We start from the raw sequence: 21,291 nt of genomic DNA on the forward strand, positions 1-21,291 counted from the left end.
TGAGGCAGCGTGGGCAGGGCACCAATGACATCCCAGCTTCTGAACATGGCAGGTTGCTTCCGTTGACCAAGCAGGAGAGGGTGAGGCACAGGGAGCTCAGTGTGGGGCAGCCAATCCAATTGCTCTTGCCACCAAGCACATTGCCCTTGCCCCTCTTGGTCAGTGGCAGTAACCCACCATGTTCAAAAGCCAGGAGAGCAACAGCACCCTGCCTGCTCCTGGACTTATGAAGCATCTGAACCTTACTGTATCGCTAGAAGAATGGGCCATTGGCCTCACCTGGGTGGGTTTCACAGGTAGCCTGCCATCATGTGGGTAGTACTGCCATCTAGCGTCCGAAGGCAAGAATGCACTGAAGTCAAGACCTAAGGCGACCATGCCCCTCCCACTCCAGTTCATTCGCGATGAGTCTGGAGTGAGATATCTGAGAAATAACTGGTAACTTCAAGGTTGGATTACTGTAATGCGCTCTACGTAGGGCTGCCCTTGAAGACAGTTCGGAAGCTTCAGCTGGTGCAGAATGCGGCTGCCAGACTATTGACGAGGACCAGTCGGTCTTCGCATATAACACCTATTCTGGTGCGTCTGCACTGGCTCCCTATTTGCTTCCGGGTGAGATTCAAGGTGCTGGTTTTGACCTATAAAGCCTTACACGGCGTGGGACCTCAATACCTTGTGGAACGCCTCTCGCTATGAACCTACCCGTTCACTTCATTCAGAATCTAAGGGCGTCCTCCGGGTACCAGCTCATCGGGAAGCCCGGAGGGTGGTTACTGGATCTAGGGCCTTTTCTGTGGTGGCCCCTGAGTTGTGGAGCAGCCTCCCCGAAGAGGTACGCCTGGCGCCTACACTTCTATCTTTCCGGCGCCAGGTAAAGACCTTTTTATGCTCCCAGGCATTTTAATCTTTTAATTTTCTTAATCTTTCTACTTTTAACATGTATCCTTCTTAATTTGTGTTGTATTTCGTTTTTGTTGTGCTTTCTGTTGTTTGTTTGTACATGTTTTTGTGATTTTTTACTATGATATATTGTATTTTATCTTGTTTGTTCACCGCCCTGAGAGCTATTCTGCTAAGGGCGGTATATAAATTGAAATAATAAATAAATAAATATAAATACAATGGCCAACTGGCCTACCAGCAAGGAAAATACAGGAACTAGCCACATAGGAGCAACACGTATAATCTTAACATAGTAACAAATCTTGACTTAATGTATAAAGGAATCCTGATTAACAAGGAATAGTAATCTGTAAAAAAAACAGTAGAAAACACCCCAGCAGAGGGAGGGCTGTGATGGAAGGCTACCTGTGAGAACCACCCTTCAGGTGAGGCCAACGGCCCGTTTTCCCCAGGTAGCCTGCCATCATGTGGGATGTACCAAAGCAGCCCCAATAGGGAGGGACCGCCCACTGATTAGTCATGAGAAGCAACCTGTTGCAGGACACGCCTCCCAAAGGACACGTCAGCGGAGGCGTAGCGGTCTATCTTATAATGCTTAATAAAGGAGTCTGGAGTAGACCATACAGCCGTTCTACAGATATCTGCAAGAGGTGCGTTGGTTGCGAAGGCAGCTGTAGTGGTGGCTGACCTAGTGGAATGAGCCATTATCTTAGAAGGCACTGGAAGGTTAAGTGACTCATACGCTAGAATAATACAAGCTCGCAACCAACAAGACAAAGTGGACTTAGAGACCTTTTCCCCCAAGGTCCTAGGATGAAAGGATACAAATAATGACTCAGTCTGATATCCTGTGCATAAGATAGGTAGATCTTGAGAGCTCTTTGAACATCTAGCGAATGCCAGGCCTTCTCTAATGGATGGACATGCTTCAGGCAGAATGACGGAAGAAGAATATCCGGGTTACAGTGGAACACTGAGTTGACCTTGGAGCAGAAGGATGGATCTGGCCTCAACACAACTGAGTCCTTATGGAAGATTCAGAGATGGCGGGCTGACAAGGCTTCCAGCTCTGAGACCCTCCTCGGCAGTGTGAACGCCACCAGGAACAGGATCTTAAAGGGCAACAGTCGGAGAGGCACTGAAGCAAGGGGTTCAAATGTAGGGTGCTGTAGGGCTTGTAGGACGTTCAACAGACTCCAGGAAGGGAAGTGGTGAAGCATGGCCCAAGAAAAGCAGGCAGCCCCTTTCAGAAAGCGCTTGATGAGCGGGTGAGAGCCCACAGGAACGGCAGATGAGGAGACGGACAGGATTGAGGAGAGAGTGGAGGCATGACGACGCAAGGTGTTCACTTTTAGTCCCATTTTCAGCCCTCTATATAGGAACTGCAGAACCTGTTGTACAGTGACTTGTGAAGGCAGGAAGCCCTGGAAGGTGCACCAGCTGGAAAAGGAAAGCCAAGTACTCTGGTAAATGTGATTTGTCGACGGTCTCCTAGATGCTAGAATTGTGTCGACCACCCCGAGGCAGTCCTGTGCTACTCAGCTGCCTCCGTTCAAACGCCAGGCCATCAGACTCAGCCAGTCTGGATCCAGATGCCAGATCGGTCTCTGTGAGAGCAGATCCAGCCTGACAGGCAGTCTCCAGGGGTCTGATAGCGACAGAGAGAGAAGGTCTGAAAACCATGGTCAGTGAGGCCAGTATGGGGCTATCAGGAGAAGCTGAGCTCCCTCATGCCGCAGTTTTCTCAACGTCCTGCCCAGGAGAGATATTGGGAAAAAGGCGTACAGTAGACCGTCTGGCCAGGGTGCTGTCAGAGCATCCACTGCTTCTGCAGTCGATTCCAGGTACCTCGAGAAGTAGCGGGGCAGCTGGCAATTGTGGCTTGAGGTGAAGAGGTCCACTGGGAGGGCGCCGAACCGGTGCTGGAAAAGGTCGAACACCGCTGGATGAAGTTTCAATTCTCCCGGACTCACATGCTGCCTGCTGAGCCAATCGGCCGTCACATTCAGAACGCCGCTGAGATGTTCTGCCGTTAGCAACAGCAGATGATTCTCGGCCCAGTCAAAGATTCGGGTCGCCTCTGCCTGGAAACCTGTTTCCCTCCTGTGTGTTCAAATGCAATTTCATGCATGTGTTGTCTGTTCGGATTAGCACATGCTGCAGTGACAATAATGGCTGGAAATGCCGAACAGCCAGGTGGATAGCTCTGAGTTCCTGCCAATTTATATTTTGACGTTGCTCCGTTCTGGACCACACGCCCTGGACAAAGTGGGAATTGCAGTGGGGCCCCCAGCTGGTCAGGCTGGCATCTGTGGTTATTACAGCTCTGTTTGGCTCCCAAAATGGAGTACCCCTGCTGAGGTGTGGCGTCATTGCCCACCAGTGGAAGGACGCACGCAGCGATGGCTCCAGGCGGATCACATGATGGTTGGAGTTGGCAATGTCTGCCTGAAATGGTAATAGGGTCCACTGGAGTGGTTGAGTGTGATGTCGGGCCCATGGGACGATGTGAATGGTCCGCCCTTGAGCATTGCGTCAGCAGGGTTGCCATATCTCAGATGGTCAAAATACGCTCTGGAGACAGGAAGACCATGGCCTGCGTAGTATCCAGTATTGCTTCCAGATGCTGCAGCCGCTGAGTTGGCTCTAAGTGACTCTTTTCGATGTTGACTAGCCAGTCATGGGTCCTTAGAACCTTGAGAGTGTGGTGAATCTGTCTTTTGGCCTGGTCCTTGGAATGCACCCGAAGTAAAAGGTCGTCCAAGTAGGGATAGATATGGACACCCTGTTGACAGAGGAAGGCCACCAGGGTGACTATCACCTTGGTAAATACCCTTGGGGCCGACACAAGGCCGAACGGCATGGCCCGGTATTGAAAATGGCACTGGCCTAACAAAAACCTCAGGAATCGTCTGTGGGCAGGACAGATCAGAATGTGGAGGTAAGCATCTTTCAGATCGATGGATGCCAGAAAGTCCCCCTGTTGCAGTGCATCCATGATTGATGCCAGGGACTCCATTTTGAACCGACATTCCTTCACAAAGCGGTTGATGAACTTGAGGTCTAAGCAGAGCTTGGAAAAGTTACTTTTTTGAACTACAACTCCCATCAGCCCCAGCCAGCATGGCCACTGGATTGGGCTGATGGGAGTTGTAGTTCAAAAAAGTAACTTTTCCAAGCTCTGGGTCTAAGACTGCCCTCCATGACATATCTCGCTTGGGAACCACAAACAGGATGGACTAGATGCCCTCCAACCTTTCTGCTGGCGGTATTGGTTCTACTGTGGCTATGTCGAGTAGATGACGTATGGCATCCTGCATGACCCTCCTGTGTGATCTGGACACGGGAGAAGGGCAAAATCTGTCCGGGGGGCTCAACCAAAACTCTGTGTTGTAGCCGCAGGAAAAAAATCCTCTGACCCAAGAGACCTATGTTAAGGAAAACCAGGAACTTGCATAGAGGAGTAGCCTGCCTCCAATAGGGATGGCGTCAGAACTGTCTGCGCTGACGAGCTCCTCTGCTGTATGATGAAGAAGATGGACCTTGTCGTCCCTGGTACTAACCTCTGCCCCAGAATTGCTGTCTGGTCCAGGGTGCCCTGGAGGAGCGGAAACCGGCAATTTGAGAATCGCGCCCGCGCCCACCAGGCTGCGCCCCCTGAAAGGGCTGGAAAGAGCGATACGGAGCAAACCTTCGAAATGGTCTGCGTTCATCTCTCTTGGCTGTGGCTAAAGCTGGTTTTCAGTTGTCCTTAGGGTCAATCAAGACCACTTTAAGGGCATCCTCTCCGAACAGCAAGAACCCCGAGTATGCAGCCATAGATAAGTTGGCCCTGGCTGTGGTGTCAGCGTCCCAGTGTCGCAGCAAGAGAGTTTGCTGAGCCACTATTTCCACAGCTAAAGCCCGTGCTCCTTGGTGGGTTGTGTCCAGAGTGGCGTCCGCCACAAATGCAGCCACTTTGTGTAACTTAACTAGACTCTTTCACAGTTTGACTGGATCCGGATTGGGGTCGTCCAGCCACATCACAGAGGCTCTTGAGAAGATAGAGGCGTCAGTAGAGGCCCAGATGGAATAGGCAGATGCCTCGTTGTTCTTACGTAGAGCAAAGTCTAGCCACCGTTCAGAAGGGTCTTTGAACTGGGAGTCTCCTTCTTTTGGAAGAAGAGACCTAGAAACCAAGTTTGAAATTGGTTGATCCACTCCAGGGACATTCAGGAAAGACATGAATTCCGGGGCCAAGGTATAGAGTCTGTTGGCTAACGACGAGAAGCGACGTGGGCACAGCGGGCGGCTCCATTCCTCCTTAGCCAGCTTGTTGATGGGATCTGGCACAGGAATACAGTGATCCACTGACCTGGGAGACTTGAGAACCCTGGCGCCTTTGACAGGAGGAACGGTAGGTTGCGCTTGTAAAGGTTGGATGCCATCACTCTATGGCAAAGAGGAAGGTAATCAGCCGAGTCAAAAAGACGATAGGAGTAGTCCCCACTCCATTCGTCAAATTCTGCCTGCATGAAGGATGAATAATTGTCCATCCCTGAGGGTTCATCACCAATTCTGCCTCTGGGAATATCAAATGGATTTGGCGAGGGGGCAGGAACCTCATCGTGACAGCCATGTTGCCCTGTAGAACTGGACTGCCGTGGAGCTGCTTGCTGAGGTGAAAGGTTGGCCTGAGATGGAGGCTGTGCTTGGGAGAGAAACCCCAGTACATCTCGCAGCTGGGACAGAAATTCTGGAGTCAGCTGTAACCCCGTAGGAGGATCAGAGGGTACAGTGTGCTCATGTGGAGGCAGATGTGGCTGAACTGGTTGAGGCAAGGAATCCATAGGAATATCAGAGTGGCGAGATGCTGCTGACATCGAATGAGAGGGGCAGCGCAAGGGTGTTTGGCTGGGAAAACCTTCAAACTCGTCCTCTGATGACCCAGTAGATTGAAAAAGAGTAGTTAATGCTTCCTGAGCAGGCTCCTCTAAGGCTGGGACTGAGACATATTGGGCTCCCTTGGAAGCGCTGTGGGTAGACAGATGCTTAGTTTTGGCGGCAGCTTTGGAATGCAGCTTGGAATGCTTGTGCTTTGTGTTGCACCAGGGCCTTGCGCTGTTGGTTTGCCCCTGAGGTCTGCGCTGCTCTGGTTACTGATCTACCACGTCAGGATCTAGATACATGCACACAATGGGGAAGGTGCGGTGTCACTCCTGTGTAGTATGACGATGAGGAAAAAGATGCGCTATCCAGGCTGGGGCGCCAAGAGAAATAGTCTTGATTCACTATGGCACCAAAATAGCTAGGTACATGCACACAATGGGGAAGGTGTGGGTCTGCTGCTGTGCACTGGCCAGGTCAAGGTGCCTAAGGTAGGTTTTGATTCAGTATGGCCTACAAAAGCTAGATACACGTACACAATGGGGAAGGTGCAGTACCGCTACTGTGCACTGTCCAGGCTAGGGTGCCAAAAGAAATAGTTTTGATTCAGTATGGCACCAACACAGCGAGATACACGCACACAATGGGGAAGGTGCAGTATCACTTCAGAGTGCTATATCTCAGGCTATCCAGCTGCTACAGCGCCATTAGATTGTAGAGACTATGTGGCATTAAAATATAAAAAGTATAGAAGGAATAAACGAACTAGCCCTCATACAGCCAAAGGAGAGGGCAGTATAAGGAAAAACAACAAGGGGAAGGCTCTAAAGAAGAGGGGGGAGGAGACGAAAAATGGTGGGACCAGGCAGGAAAACAAGGGCTACTGGCGGCCGCAAACAAACGCAGCCGTTAAGAGCAGGCTACGTCTAGAGCAGCCCCTTATTGCCTGAGGGAAAAGGCCAGGTGAGGAGTAGAGCACAGCTGACGTGAGCCGCAGCTAAAGCGGCTCCGAAGGAACCAGCGCTCTGAGTCCCGCAGGAGGGAGGAACAGCCGGCGCCGCTTGGGGCGGCCGAACCAGGAAGCCGGCACTGTGAGCTGCTAATGGCGCAAGCCGCAGTTGAGCTTGCTCCAAAGCAGCCAGGAGCTCGAGCCCCACAGGCAGGAAGGGAAGCCGGTGCCGCTTAGGGTGGCAGAGAGGGAAGGCAGCGCTGCAAGCTCCTAAACTGAAAGGAGAGAAGCTGCAGCCAGCGCCATTTGGACAAAGCACAGAAGAAAGGCACTTTGACAAACCGGGGAGGTAGCAGCACGAGCTTCTGAAGGCCAGGGGAAGACAGAAGCCGCAGCCAACTCCCGGTGGGGGAGGAAGTGAGCAGCGGTGCTGCGAAAAGCGGCCGCTGCCAGCAGAAGGGAATAGAAAAAGGACTGGGGGGGGGAGAGAAACACTACACCACCACCTCCAGTGGATTGAAGAGGGAGGAAGGAAAAAATGCAAGGGCTAGAAAAAGAGGGAAAAGAGAGGGGAACAGAGAGGCCCCCAATTCCCACACACTCCCTCACACACACATTCACACAAGCAGACACACTAAACCTAATTCCTAAACTAATTCCTCACACTCTGGAGATACAACCAGCCTCGGACAAAGGCAAGAATGAACTGGAGTGGGAGGGACATGGTCGCCTTAGGTCTTGACTTCAGTGCATTCTTGCCTTTGGACGCTAGATGGCAGTACTACCCACATGATGGCAGGCTACCTGGGGAAAATTCTCCTGTGAGTCAACCAATCGGCCTTATCTTCCAATGTGTTTGCATTGTTGGGCATGAGACAGTATGACCTTAACAGAGCCTTAACTCTGACAGGTTTTTTTTTTAATCACTGAATTATTATAGGCATGAATCCAATGTTGTTCCAGTTTCCCCACATAGAAAATCCTTCCAGAGACCCTCCAGAACAACATGGAAAGTAGTGCCTGATGGGGAGGGGGGATGCAGGGGAAAGGGGAAATCAAGGAAAATTGCTTCCCTTTCTTTTCTGTTAAGTTGATGCCTCTGCTACATCAAAGATTCTTCTCCTGCTTGCAGAAGCGAACCAATGGATACAAGCCATTGTTGTAACTATTATTCTTATTTAAAGAAAGAAAGGGTATAAATGCTGCAAATAAGATTAAATATATAGCAATATGTGTTTTTTTTAAGATCAAATTCAATACAGTGCTATGCAGAAAACTATAAAAGAATAAGGAGGGGATTGCATAAACTTGCCTCGCTGTTTGGATGTTTTTTCAATTTCATCTTGAAGTTTGTGTAGATCACTTTGAAAATCCTGGCTTCCACAAACATCAAAAAGCTTTTCTTCATAACTGGACAGCTGCTCCTCGTTTTTTCTTAGTTCAGCACTAATATGATTTTTGTTTTGCTCTGCTGAAACAAGTTCTTTGCTGAAACGGAAGTATTTTTACAACCAGAAATGAGATCAAATTACTTTTTTCACATTCATTATTTATATTTTATTTTACTTTTTAATTGTGGAAAGCTTTTTTCCCCATGGGCTGCATCTAATTGTGTCCCTCCGCCCATAGAAGGCTCTTTGCTCCAGCTGAGGCTTCTGTGAAGGTGGAAGGAAGTGTGGTTTTTTCTGCAAATTCCCCTCTTCTCTGAAAGGCCCCTACACCATCTACCACACTGACCCAGATAGTTCCCCAAACCTCTGGAGCAGATTTGGAGGGGGCACAAAGGGCTGCAGAGCAATGGGGGATCTTCCCTGGGCAGAGGGACACAACTAGATGCAACCCAAAAACTCTAAGCTCCTTTGATTTCTTGGCCTGAGTCTCTTGTTCTAATTGCTATTTTAATTCCTGTGCTGCTTTAGTGGGATTGTTTTATTGAATATTTTAATCATGGATGTTTATATTTTAATGGGATTGTTTTATTGTGTATTTTAACAATGTAGTACCAATCGATTTTTATATTTTGTAACACACCTGGGCATCAAGTGGTATAAAAATTAATAAATAAAAAATAAAATAATAAGCTTGCCAATTTGTGGGCTTGGTGGAGGCATCTGCCTATCAGGTGATATCCTCCAATTAAAATGCTTCTGTTTTTTTATTTCTTAAGAGTATTCTGTGCATGCATGAAAGGCTTTAAGGCAACACCGACAAACTCTAGCTTAGTTCAGATAATCTTACAAAACATGGTTTGGGGGGGATTGGGACTGCACTATGGATTTATATACTTGCCCTTCCACTCTTAACATGCCAATAATGGTTTCTGGATTGCTCTAGCCATAATTTTTTCATAATGTCTGAATCAGGCAACTATGATGAATGCTAGCTGTCAACCATTGTTTATAAACTAAGGTCACATTTAAAATCAATGGGACAATTTTGTCATGACATAATGAATACATTTCATGAAATCAACAAAACGTAACAGCAGAATCCCATAATATCTGGTGAAGAAGTAAATTCCAATGAATTCAGTGGGGTTACTCCCAGATCAGCGTGCATGGAAAGTTCTTTGCCTGTTCACTATGGGTGATATTCAACACTAGTTCCACTCAGATAGGCACACTGAAGTTAACAGACGTGACTAACTTAGGTTCAACAATTTTGATGTGTCTACTCTGAGTAGGAGTTAGTTGAATAGAACCCCATGCATTTCAACCTCTTAAAATATTATAAACAAATTTTGCATGATGGTTCCTGAGATGGAGTAGGTTTTTTGTCTATACTTAGATACAAACTGGACACCATTTTGAATGGCAGATTAAGCTTTTAAAAACTGCACTGATTATTTGGTTTCTTAGAATTCTTGAGCAATGCTGAGTACAGAGACTGGTAGTCTATTCAATAATCTGAAAAGGGTGGTGGATTAAAACAATACATTGGTAAAGTAAAGTATAGCTTGGATCAAGAGACAGTTATATAAGGGGGGTATTCAATAATTATACCTTCATAATTGCATGGGCAAGAGACAGAAAAGCCTTCTAAGAACTAGATACCTGCAGACAGTGTTTTGGCTGGTAAATCACAACACACAAAACTCTTCCCCTCCATCATCTAGCTGCCTAAACAGCAAACCACAGAATCTCTCTCTCTCTCCTCCCCACTTCTTCTCAGCCATCTCTCTCTTGCTACCCTCTCTCCTAAGTTTGTCTCCTCCATTTCCTTCCCAACGCGTGTCTGTGACAAGGCTTCGTTGCCCAAAGCACATTACAGTGCTATATTAGCATTATTCCTAATTCCTGTGAATTAAGCAAAGACAGTATATTTAACATACTAGAGATTTTTGGTCACACCTGGCCACAATCACTCACGCCCTAGTCATTTCCAAATTAGATTACTGCAATATGGTGTACATGAAATTATCCCTGAAGATAATTTGGAAGCTTCAACTGATGTAGAATACAGCTGTCAGGTTGTTAATTGGAGCAAGGTCTTCTCTGATATTAACCTATCTGCACTGGTTATCAATTTGTTTTCAAGCTCAATTCAAAGTCTTGTTTTGACTACTAAAGCCCTATGCAACCAGAGATGAGAGTATCTTAACTTTACCTTCCATATGAACCTCTCTAACCTTTGGGATCTTCTATCAAGGCCCTGCTCCATGTTCTCCTCCTCCATCAAAAGGGCAGCAGATAGGGACAAAAGACAATCTTATCTGTGGTCGCACAAAGACAATGAATGCATTGCCTAAGGAAGTTAGTGTGCTAGTTACTGGCCCTTTTGATGTTTGCCTTTTAGTGGGTGGCTAAGGCATTCTTTTCAACAGACATTTACAGGTATGGCCATTTAAAATAGATTTTTTTAACACTGCTGCTTTTGCACAGACTCCAATTTGTTGTTGTTTCTTGTTCTCTTTAAAATAGGTAATTTCTGAAATATTATTTCCATATACTTGTTTGAAAATTAAAAAGTATAAAATGTTGAAAATAAATAAATTTGCAGATACAGTCCCTTATACATAACATAAATGAGATTCAATGAAATGAGCATAAGTTCTTTGGTGGCAGTATTTAGTAAATAAATACTGAATCACCTCACCGCTGTATCAACATTCATGCAAATTTCAGTTGAAGGAATACTTACTTGAGATTGGCAAGTTTGTCTCTTGTCTCATTAATTTCTTTAATTTTAGAATGAAGCCAATCTTCAAGCTGTCTTTTGTTTGGAAAATATCCCATTAAGGAAATTAACTCTTCGTTATGCCTGGATTTTATTTTTCTGATTTGCTCTTCTTTATCAGCCTTTTTTAAAAAAGAGAGAACTATAAATAACTTTGTTTTCTTAGCAGTTCCAAAAGTTCGTTTCCAAACACTTTACAAGTAAACAAATAATCTAATTCTGAAAACATTGGCCTGATTCAGAAATAATGCCAAACCATGTTTTAGGCTAGCATGCTCCTTCCTCCCCATTACACACTACAATTCCCTCCCTGCCTTCAGGCAAACCATGGTTTTCTATTTTGTTGCAACTGGCAAACTATGACTAACTGCAATCGTAACGAAGTTTCTTCAGAATTCAATGGGGCGTGCTCCCAAGTAAGCGGTGTTAGGATTGCCGCCTAATTCTCATAGAGCCAGATAATGGTATTACACCTGAACCAGTCATGTTAATGTAACACTCAACACATTCTTGGTGCTACACTTCTCTAGTTAGAGAAAATGCACTACTTTATCTTTCTTCAGCATGTCCATCTGAGTTATTATTGCAGTGTTTAAGTTCAACTGTTCCATCTCTTTATCCAGTTTTCGAAGGACACTGTCCAAATTTGTTTTCTCTTTTTGCAGTCCTTGTACTTCCATTTCTAGGGCTTCAGCAGTGCAGTTCTTTTCAGCTTCGTCTAGCTCGTGTTTCTAAACAAAGAAAGGAAAGCAAGCAGATTTTTATAGGAACGCTTATGCTAACAAATTTCAAAGAAGATCAAAACTAGAATAGTTATTCACTGAATAGAAAAGCAGGACAAGTAATGGATCCCAGATATTATTTACAGCAGCTGAAGAAGCTCCACTCATCTCTTAGGTGTATTTCTCACTGTCCTAGTAAACCGAAGTTATTTCTATGTTATACTCAGTTTTACTACTTTGGGCTGCAGGTGGTGGTTCATATGGTTGAATACTCCTTGCTACAAAGAAGTTCCCTGCACACAGAAAAATAAGCATTCAGGGAGAGGGCTGGGTTAAAACCATTTTCTGTGGAATTGTTACTTTTCCATGAGCAGAGAACATTTTGTATGAGGAAAGTCATATGGCCCTCACAGCCAGTCTGAAGTGATATAGCCAGAGTAGGCTGGAGTCAGGAATGCATACAGAAGAGATTAAGCAATTTGAGGGGTGCACCCCAAATAAGCTTTGGGACACCACAAATTATATACCCACCACCTCCACTGTTGTCACAGTATTCCCATTACACCACAACAATGCATGTTAATTAAAGGTAATAAAACAAAAAGTGGGAACTTGTACATATGGTTTCTTGAAGGCAAGGCTGGGGTGGGATGGTCATGATTACTCATGCCAAATTTCAGACTCATACACCAGGTTTAATGTTACAGGCTTACATCTCCCAAGTTATTCCACTAACCCCAAACACACAGGTGGAATTACTGTCATTGTTTTCCTATACCATCCATAGGCCATGCTTGCTGAGGCTGATGGAAGCTGGCATTCAACAACCCAGAAAATCTTAACAACTATAGGCCGGTAGCAAATGTTCTGTTCCTGGGCAAGATCCAAACACTCTTGGATGAGACCGATTATCTGGATCCATTTCAGTCGGGTTTCAGGCCTGGTTTAGGCATGGAAACAGCCTTGGTCGCCCTGTATGACGACGTTTGTCGGGAGAGAGACGGGGGGAGTGTGACTCTGTTGATTCTCCTTGATCTCTCAGCAGCTTTCGATACCATCGACCATGGTATCCTTCTGGGAAGACTGGCTGAATTGGGAGTGGGAGGTACTGCATTGCGGTGGTTCCACTCCTATTTGGCAGGTCGCCTCCAGAAGGTGGTGCTTGGGGAACATTACTCAGCACCCTGGACTCTCCAGGATGGGGTTCCACAGGGGTCAGTTCTGTCCCCTATGCTGATCAACACCTACATGAAACCGTTGGGTGCAGTCATCCAGAGCATTGGAGTGTGTTTCCATCAGTATGCTGATGACACGCAGCTCTATTTCTCCTTTTCATCTTCTTCAGGTGAGGCTGTCAATGTGCTTAACCGGTGCCTGGCTGCGACAATGGACTGGATGAGGGCTAATAAACTGAGGCTCAATCCAGACAAGGCTGAGATGCTGCTAGTGGGTGGTTCTTCTGACCAGATGGTGGATGTCCAACCTGTCCTGGATGGGGTTGCACTCCCCCTGAAGAAGCAGGTTCGTAGCTTGGGGGTTCTCCTAGAACCATCTCTGTCACTTGAAGCTCAGGTAGCCTCGGTGGCACGGAGTGCCTTCTACCAACTCTGGTTGGTGGCCCAGCTACGCCCCTATCTGGACAGGGATAACCTGGCTTCAGTTGTCCATGCTCTGGTAACCTCCAAGCTAGATTACTGCAATGCACTCTACGTGAGGCTGCCTTTGAAGACGGTTCGGAAGCTGCAGCTTGTGCAAAATGCAGCGGCCATTTTGGTAACAGGGACCAGACAGTTCGAACATATAAAACTGATTCTGGCCCGCTTGCATTGGCTGCCTTTATGTTTCCGAGCTCGAGTCAAGGTGCTGGTTTTAACCTATAAAGCCTTACACGGCTTAGGACCACAATATCTGACGGACCGCCTCTCCCGACATGAACCCACCCATACACTAAGCTCAACATCTAAGGCCCTCCTCTGGGTGCCTCCTCCGAGGGAAGCTGGGAGTCTGGCAACAAGGGAGAGGGCCTTCTCAGTGGTGGCCCCCAAATTATGGAATGATCTGCCTGAAGAGGTGCACCTGGCATCAACACTTATCTTTCCGGCGCCAGGTCAAGACTTTCTTTTTCTCCCAGGCATTTTAGCATGCGTTTTAAATTGTTTTTTATTTTTTTTTAATTGTGTTTTAAAAATTTGTATATTTGTTTTATTGTTTTTTAATTGCTGTAAACCGCCCAGCGAGCTTCGGCTACGGGGCAGTACATAAATGTAATAAATAAAGAATAAATAAACCTCTGGATTCATCTGATATTTTTAATGTTAATTCTTTAACTAATTATACTACTATATTAGTGTTGTTGCAGCCCACCCTAGGACCTTGTGGTCAAGAGTGGCTATTAAATTTCATAAATAAATACCTCTTATTTCTCTTTCATTATTCCCAATGAGAGCAAAATAATGTTAACCTTCCACCATGCTGGCAAGAGCCCAGCTAAGTGTTGGATAAGGCAGAAGAACCAGTTTCAAATTCCTTCTCCCCCTCCATAGGATTGCACAGTAAACATAAAACAAGAATGCTCTCTCTTCATAATGTAAAAGCTCAGCAGGTAAAGAATGTTCTCTCAAGCTGTCCCATCTTTTACTGAATAGTTAGTCAAACAGGGTGAGGTTGCTAAACATATGTGAGAATGAGTCTCACATCTGCATCTATGCATCTATGGTCTTGATGGTTGACTGCCCTTGCAGAAAAACAAACATTAGTTAAGAAAAACAAGCATAAAACTTTTTTTTTTAAATGTGCTTCAAAACCTGGTATTTTATTCTTTGCAAAGGACTAGTTTATGAGCGCAATTAATCTAGCAATAAAGTATTCACCTCAAGTACATTTCATACAGTGTTTCCTTCATACTATGGGTTACACAAGCCCTTCACAGACATGATTCTAAATACGTGGAGCCCATGCACGATGAGTGGGATTGCACCAGCACTTCACATCAGTGCATTCAATAAGAGCCTATATGCATAGAGTACAACTACGTACAAGCCTGATCAACAAATTGATCCTTACCTCTCAAATTATGTCTGGGTGCATGTGCAAAACCAAACATAGCCATTGCTATGTGACATTTATAGATTTTACACAGGCACAACTTCACTGACTCAGTGTGCGTAAGCTCTACACAGAGCCATGTCTGCATAGGGCGAGCACGTCCAGCGATACAGATGAGATATTTGGAACGAGAAAAGAAACACTGATTGATCGAGGCAGTTTTAGAGGTGGTAATTATGATACATACTACCAGCTGTTGTCACTTGTGTTACCATTAAATTTAAATCTTACTGCTTTGGCAAGTTCCTGATCCAGTTCTAGGAGTCTATCTGATGACCCTTCTAGTTGATGCAATTCATGTTTCAGAGTCTTCTCTATAAGCTGCTTCTTATTTTGAATGTCTGACTTTAGGTCAATGGTTCTTTCAAGTCCAGTTTTTTTATCTCTTATTTCATCTATTTGCTTCTGCTTTGTTGCTTCTTTCTCACCAAATTCTCTCTGAAAGAGTAATTAAATTTAATTACACAGGCTGCGATACCAAGACATACTTTAATTGGAAGTTAGCCCTGTGAAGTCAACAGGAGCCAAGTGTAAATAAATGTGTTTAGGATGAAGTTCAACTGTATCCCTTTTCTAACCCTCCCTCCAGCACAAATAAAATGTTCATTTGAATCTTCCCAACAGCATTTGCAGAAATATGCTCAGTTTGAACTATTGTCACTGTCAACTTTGCACACAACCATGATGGCTAAAAATCTAAGAATTTTTTTTTAGAAAGGCTTTTAGTTAGTGCTTTTCTATGAATAAAATATTTTATATTATGTTGAGCATAATCAAACTTTGCAATCACTGCCCAGCTATCAAAAGTGTGGTAATTTCACATCTCACAGAAAATTCAAATTTGGTCCAACACAATCTGATTACTACAGACCTCTGAAAATTAGTTATTTTGCCACTTCCTTGAAACCTGGAGCACAAAAAGTCTACTTTGCAATGCAGCCAGCAAGGAACAAATGGACTGTGATGTTCTTGGGTTGTCATAGTTTCTCTTTCACAAATTTGAAATGGACGCAGATTGTGAGCATGGGGCATTTGCAGTAGTAAGCAAGGAATGTAAGAACTGAATTATATATGGCAAAACTACAGGCAGGGAATTCTGTGTTTCAATACTCCCTCTGTATTTAGAAAAACAGTATCTCAGGGAAAGCTGGGCTGAAATCCTGGAATACGACTTCTTCCTTTAAACATTTTATGTCTGGTTTACTCATGTAGAAGATGTTGTACAGAGCTGAAGTAGTAGCATAGATTGTACCCACTTCAACTGCAGGAAGAAGAACATGTTTCTGAACATTCCCTACTTTTAAAAAAATCTATTAGTAAAAAACTAGTATTACTAGAAAAAGGGGGGGACTAAAATGGGAAGGAATTATATTTGTAGAAAACAGTGAGAAGGCTGGGTTGCAATCTCTTCCCGATAGCTAGTTGGTTTGAAAAACTTAAAACAGGAGGAGGCACCTCAAGTTACAAAGTCTAATCCAGTCCACCATCTCGATATGCTGCACAGGTAGAATAGGCCATAATATCAGATTTCCATTCCACTGGCAGGCAGGAACATATCTGAATTTACAGAAGGCATAACTAGTGTGTGCAAAACATTTTCCTCCTTTTTTATTATTTAAAATGATACTGGGGATTTTCTGCTTTCTCTCTAAAATATACTGGGCAGAAATAACAGTATTTTTAGGCTGCCTTTTAAGGCTAAGCATTCACAAGACATATAAACACTGAATCACAATATTTAACAAGAACAAAATCACCAGAGATCATCAAAACAATAAGAACATAAGAAGAGCCTGCTGGATCAGGCCAGTGGCCCATCTAGTCCAGCATCCTGTTCTCACAGTGGCCAACCAGATGCCTGGGGGAAGCCCGCAAGCAGGACCCGAGTGCAAGAACACTCTCCCCTCCTGAGGCTTCCGGCAACTGGTTTTCAGAAGCATGCTGCCTCTGACTAGGGTGGCACAGCACAGCCATCATGGCTAGTAGCCATTGATAGCCCTGTCCTCCATGAATTTGTCTAATCTTCTTTTAAAGCCATCCAAGCTGGTGGCCATTACTGCATCTTGTGGGAGCAAATTCCATAGTTTAACTATGCACTGAGTAAAGAAGTACTTCCTTTTGTCTGTCCTGAATCTTCCAACATTCAGCTTCTTTGAATGTCCACGAGTTCTAGTATTATGAGAGAGGGAGAAGAACTTTTCTCTATCCACTTTCTCAATGCCATGCATAATTTTATACACTTCTATCATGTCTCCTCTGACCCGCCTTTTCTCTAAACTAAAAAGCCCCAAATGCTGCAACCTTTCCTCATAAGGGAGTCGCTCCATCCCCTTGATCATTCTGGTTGCCCTTGAGGTGGATTTCGATCAATACTGAACAAGTCTGACTGCCATTCTCCCTAGACAGGGAGTCACGTAGACAATAGAGAAGAGTGCCATTGTAGTGAAAATATGCCAAGGACACTGATATTGCAGGAACGGAGGGAGGATGGATGGTACAGGGGGGCAGAGCATCATTGTAGCATTGTAACATAGAGAAAAAGCAATGTAACTGTTGCCATGATTGTGACGGAAGAAGAGGTATATAACTGTCTGTAACTAACTACCATTTTGGGGAAGAGAGTTGAGTCCTGTACTCTACTCTGGCTAAGTGCTTAGCTAAATAAACAACCTTAAAACAGGCTTTGGCTTCATTATTAAGTCTCCTCAAAAAGAACTCAGTCGTAAATTCCACAACACCCTCTTCTGAACCTTTTCCAACTCTATAATATCCTTTTTGAGATGAGGCAACCAGAACAGTACACAGTATTCCAAATGCAGCCGCACCATAGATTTATACAATGGCATTATGATATCGGCTGTTTTATTTTCAATACCTTTCCTAATTATCCCTAGCATGAAATTTGCCTTTTTCACAGCTGCCGCACACTGGGTCGACATTTTCATCATGCTGTCCACTACAACCCCGAGGTCTCTCTCCTGGTTGGTCACCGCCAGTTCAGACTCCATGAGCGTGTATGTGAAATGAAGATTTTTTGCTCCAATATGCATAATTTTACACTTGTTTATATTGAATTGCATTTGCCATTTTTCTGCCCATTCACTCAGTTTGGAGAGGTCTTTTTGGAGCTCTTCGCAATCCCTTTTTGTTTTAACAACCCTGAACAATTTAATGTCGTCAGCAAACTTGGCCACTTCACTGCTCACTCCTAATTCTAGGTCATTAATGAACAAGTTGTAAAGTACAGGTCCCAATACTGATCCTTGAGGGACTCCACTTTCTACAGCCCTCCATTGGGAGAACTGTCCATTTATTCCTACTCTCTGCTTTCTGCTTCTTAACCAATTCCTTATCCACAAGAGGACCTCTCCTCTTATTCCATGACTGCTAAGCTTCCTCAGAAGTCTTTGGTGAGGTACCTTGTCAAACGCTTTTTGAAAGTCTAAGTACACTATGTCCACTGGATCACCTCTATCTATATGCTTGTTGACACTCTCAAAGAATTCTAATAGGTTACTGAGACAGAACTTTCCCTTGCAGAAGCCATGCTGGCTCTGCTTCAAAGATAGGAAAACAGAATTTAATCCTGGTGATTACTATCCACAATACCTCCCCACAATAAGGCACTTCTTGTTTAACCACCTGATTAAGCTCACTTTTTATCAACTATAATCAGCCACAAGACCTACACAAAGGACTACACCACCACATCTTAGAGTTCATACTAAGAGTCTGATCTAAAATGTATTTGGAAGTCCCACTATTTCAATGCTGCTTACTTGGAAACAAATGTGCGTGCACCCTAACATCACAGGCTTAAGAGTGCTATTTTACATTAACTGAGCTTTGAGGGAATATGAGAATGCAAATATTTACCATTAACTGATTAGCAGCTTCCATGTCGTTGTCCTGTCTCTCTTTCACAAGCCTGTGAAAACTGTTAATTTGCCTTTCATTAAAAGGTGTTCTTGCAAATCCTTCCAGTTCCAACTGAGCTGCCAAAGACTGAATTAACGAATCCCTGGTTTTAATATGCTGTTGGTGACGATCTGCTTGCAACTGAAGACGACCTTCACAAAATATATAAACAATGAAGCTTATTCTTGTAGATTTTCAAAACACACAAATGCTCACAAGGATTTATAACTCTATTTGTAGCTTCTTGCATCTAACAGAACATGCAAACTAAACTTAAATAGGAACTTCTACTTTATTTAAATATGGGTGAATAAGTGATAGAAATGTGAACTGTTTTCCCCCCAATTTTTCCGTTTTTTTCCCTTCCCCGGGCCTTCACATCTTTAGTGGGGGAAAGAAATATACAACCACTACTGTAAAGTTTTATGCCTGCTTATATATAGCATAGTTAAAACTTTGGAAATATCAATGTTCTCATGCTTAAACTGTTCAATTTGCTTATTTTGAAGCCAGTCAGTTATGTCGGATTGGTTTCTCATGGCAGAAAAGGGAAGGTAATTTCCACCAATTCCTTGTAGTCTCCCCCACCCCAAAAACCCTCCAGAATAGTGGGGGAGGGGCGTTGTGGAGCTACAGATGGAAGAGGGAATCGGCAAAAATTGGCTCTTCTGCCTTTCCTCTAACAGGAGTTTCTGCTAGATGAGAGCCCGTTCAACAAAGGAGCCCTTCTGTTTGTGTAAAAGCAAGTCTGGATCCAACCCATTTATATTTGTTAGAAAATCCAAAAATACAGTATTATGTCTTAATTTTGTATGCTCTCTCTCATAACCTTTCTACTACAAGTGAAAAGTGTGGATAAATGTGTTTTACCACACCTTGATTAAATGTTGATTGAACTAGATAAAATGGTGGTAGGTGCCATATCTAACCACTGTTGACCATCCCTGCTGTAATTGTGATAACAATCTTGACTGCAGAATTGGTATGAAGGATCAAATAACCACCCATAGAAATCTAGTGTATGAAGAGATTTTGATTTGCTAACCAAGAATACCCAAGTATACCCATTTCCCACATATCTTTCTGCAAATGCTATTAAATGTTTGAAATAAACAGGCCACTATACCTTGCTCAACCAACAGTTCTGATTTTTCTCTGTTGAATCTTTGACATTCTTTGTTTGCTCTTTCCAACTCTCTCTCACATTCTTTTAATCTCCTCTCCTTTTCTCTCACAGTTTTCTGGTGGTTTTGGAATATATCTTTAAGCTGTTCATCAGTTCCTTGAAAAACCTAACATGCCGTGCAGAAAGAATAGTTTTTTTAAAAATACTTTATCATGGTTCAGTGTGGGAGTCTAAGGGGCCAAACTAGGCATGATGTAAGACATCTGCAATTTAAAAATCCAATTAGTAGCCTCACACAGCTGTTTTTTAAGACTGGGAAAAGTTTTAACCTTTTCCCTAGACCTCCCCCAGAACCAACCAATATAGAAGCTATGGGAACAATAGTGCGCTTGTGGACTTCCCCTGACACCTCATTGCCACCTTCATCATGACTACCCCCCCCCGAAAAGTACATAGAGTTGAAAGAGAAAGTTGTAAAACTGTTGCTCTCTCCCACTTCTTCTGTCAGCCCTGTGTGCTTTTTAAGGCTCAGATCAACACCTGAACAGCCGAGGAGAAAGTGGAGCAACTAAGAGTAGGAGGGAATGGGAAGTAATCGGGGAGTCTAGGGAGGGGAAACGGAGCGACCAGGAGAGAAGAAAGTGGGGAATCAGAAGAGAGGAAGTAGAAACAGCCAGATAGAGTGGAGCATAGAAGACACACAAATACACATTGGATCCGGCAAAACTGATTATCTTGAAGTCACAGATTTGTTTTGTAGATTCCTCCCTCCATCCACCATGAATTCATAGATAATATCTCTCCCCATTGACTGAACCATAACCATCATGGATCTGGTGTATTCCAGTGCTGCCATGGTGCAAAAAACAGAGATCCAAGGCATGGATCCTTATGGGTCCTCATAATTATAACAAGGGATACCCTCAGAAGTACCATCAAATCATAGGTCATCTCTATGTACACAGATGCATTCTGTGATTTGTTGGGGGGCTTGTTGTCATTCTATGTAAACATTACCAAGATCCATGAGGATTTGTGCCTTGAAACCAGGACTTTGTGGTGCTGACAGGTATTGAATCTGTGATTTCTACTGTGCACTGTATTACTGTAAAAAAAGGGGGGGAGAGAAGATTGTATAAAATCATGGAAATCCAAGAGAATCCATTCTAATTTGCCTTGATACAACTTTTATCAAGAGTGTGAGTGTGTGTGTGAGAGAGAGCGCATACACACACACTTTATCGGGGTGGGGGAAAGAGTAGCAACCAGAGGGGTTGTGCTCACAGCATTTTCAAAATTCCAAATGTGTCCGCAGGCAGGACCCTTAGCTCCATGGAAGACAATGGAGCTAATGGCAGCTTGAGTGAGTGAGGAAGTGTTGACTGCCCTAAACACCTATTCCAAAAACACAATTTCCTCACCTTCAAAGCGGATGTTGTGGGGCTACTAATAGTTTTGCAAAACAAACAAATTAAAACAAAACAAAAATTGGAGATCCTATTCATGATCTCCCACGTCTACTTTAA

The 21,291-nt window shown here is 44.2% G+C and overlaps 1 protein-coding gene across 3 annotated transcripts in view; it reads right to left on the reverse strand.

The window, feature by feature from the left end:
• RAD50 (RAD50 double strand break repair protein) overlaps positions 1-21,291 on the reverse strand; it is a 258,175-nt gene that overhangs the window by 40,463 nt on the left and 196,421 nt on the right. For all 3 annotated transcript variants that reach the window (XM_061617060.1, XM_061617059.1, XM_061617058.1), the window contains exons 8-13: positions 19,766-19,931; positions 18,598-18,791; positions 14,953-15,159; positions 11,443-11,625; positions 10,859-11,016; positions 8,031-8,206 (exon numbers count right to left, since the gene is read on the reverse strand). In XM_061617060.1, coding sequence (XP_061473044.1) covers positions 8,031-8,206; positions 10,859-11,016; positions 11,443-11,625; positions 14,953-15,159; positions 18,598-18,791; positions 19,766-19,931 — 1,084 coding nt within the window. The remainder of the gene's footprint in view (positions 1-8,030; positions 8,207-10,858; positions 11,017-11,442; positions 11,626-14,952; positions 15,160-18,597; positions 18,792-19,765; positions 19,932-21,291) is intronic.

The sequence above is a fragment of the Rhineura floridana genome, chromosome 3 (assembly GCF_030035675.1).
Source record: "Rhineura floridana isolate rRhiFlo1 chromosome 3, rRhiFlo1.hap2, whole genome shotgun sequence".
Classification (NCBI taxonomy): domain Eukaryota; kingdom Metazoa; phylum Chordata; class Lepidosauria; order Squamata; family Rhineuridae; genus Rhineura; species Rhineura floridana.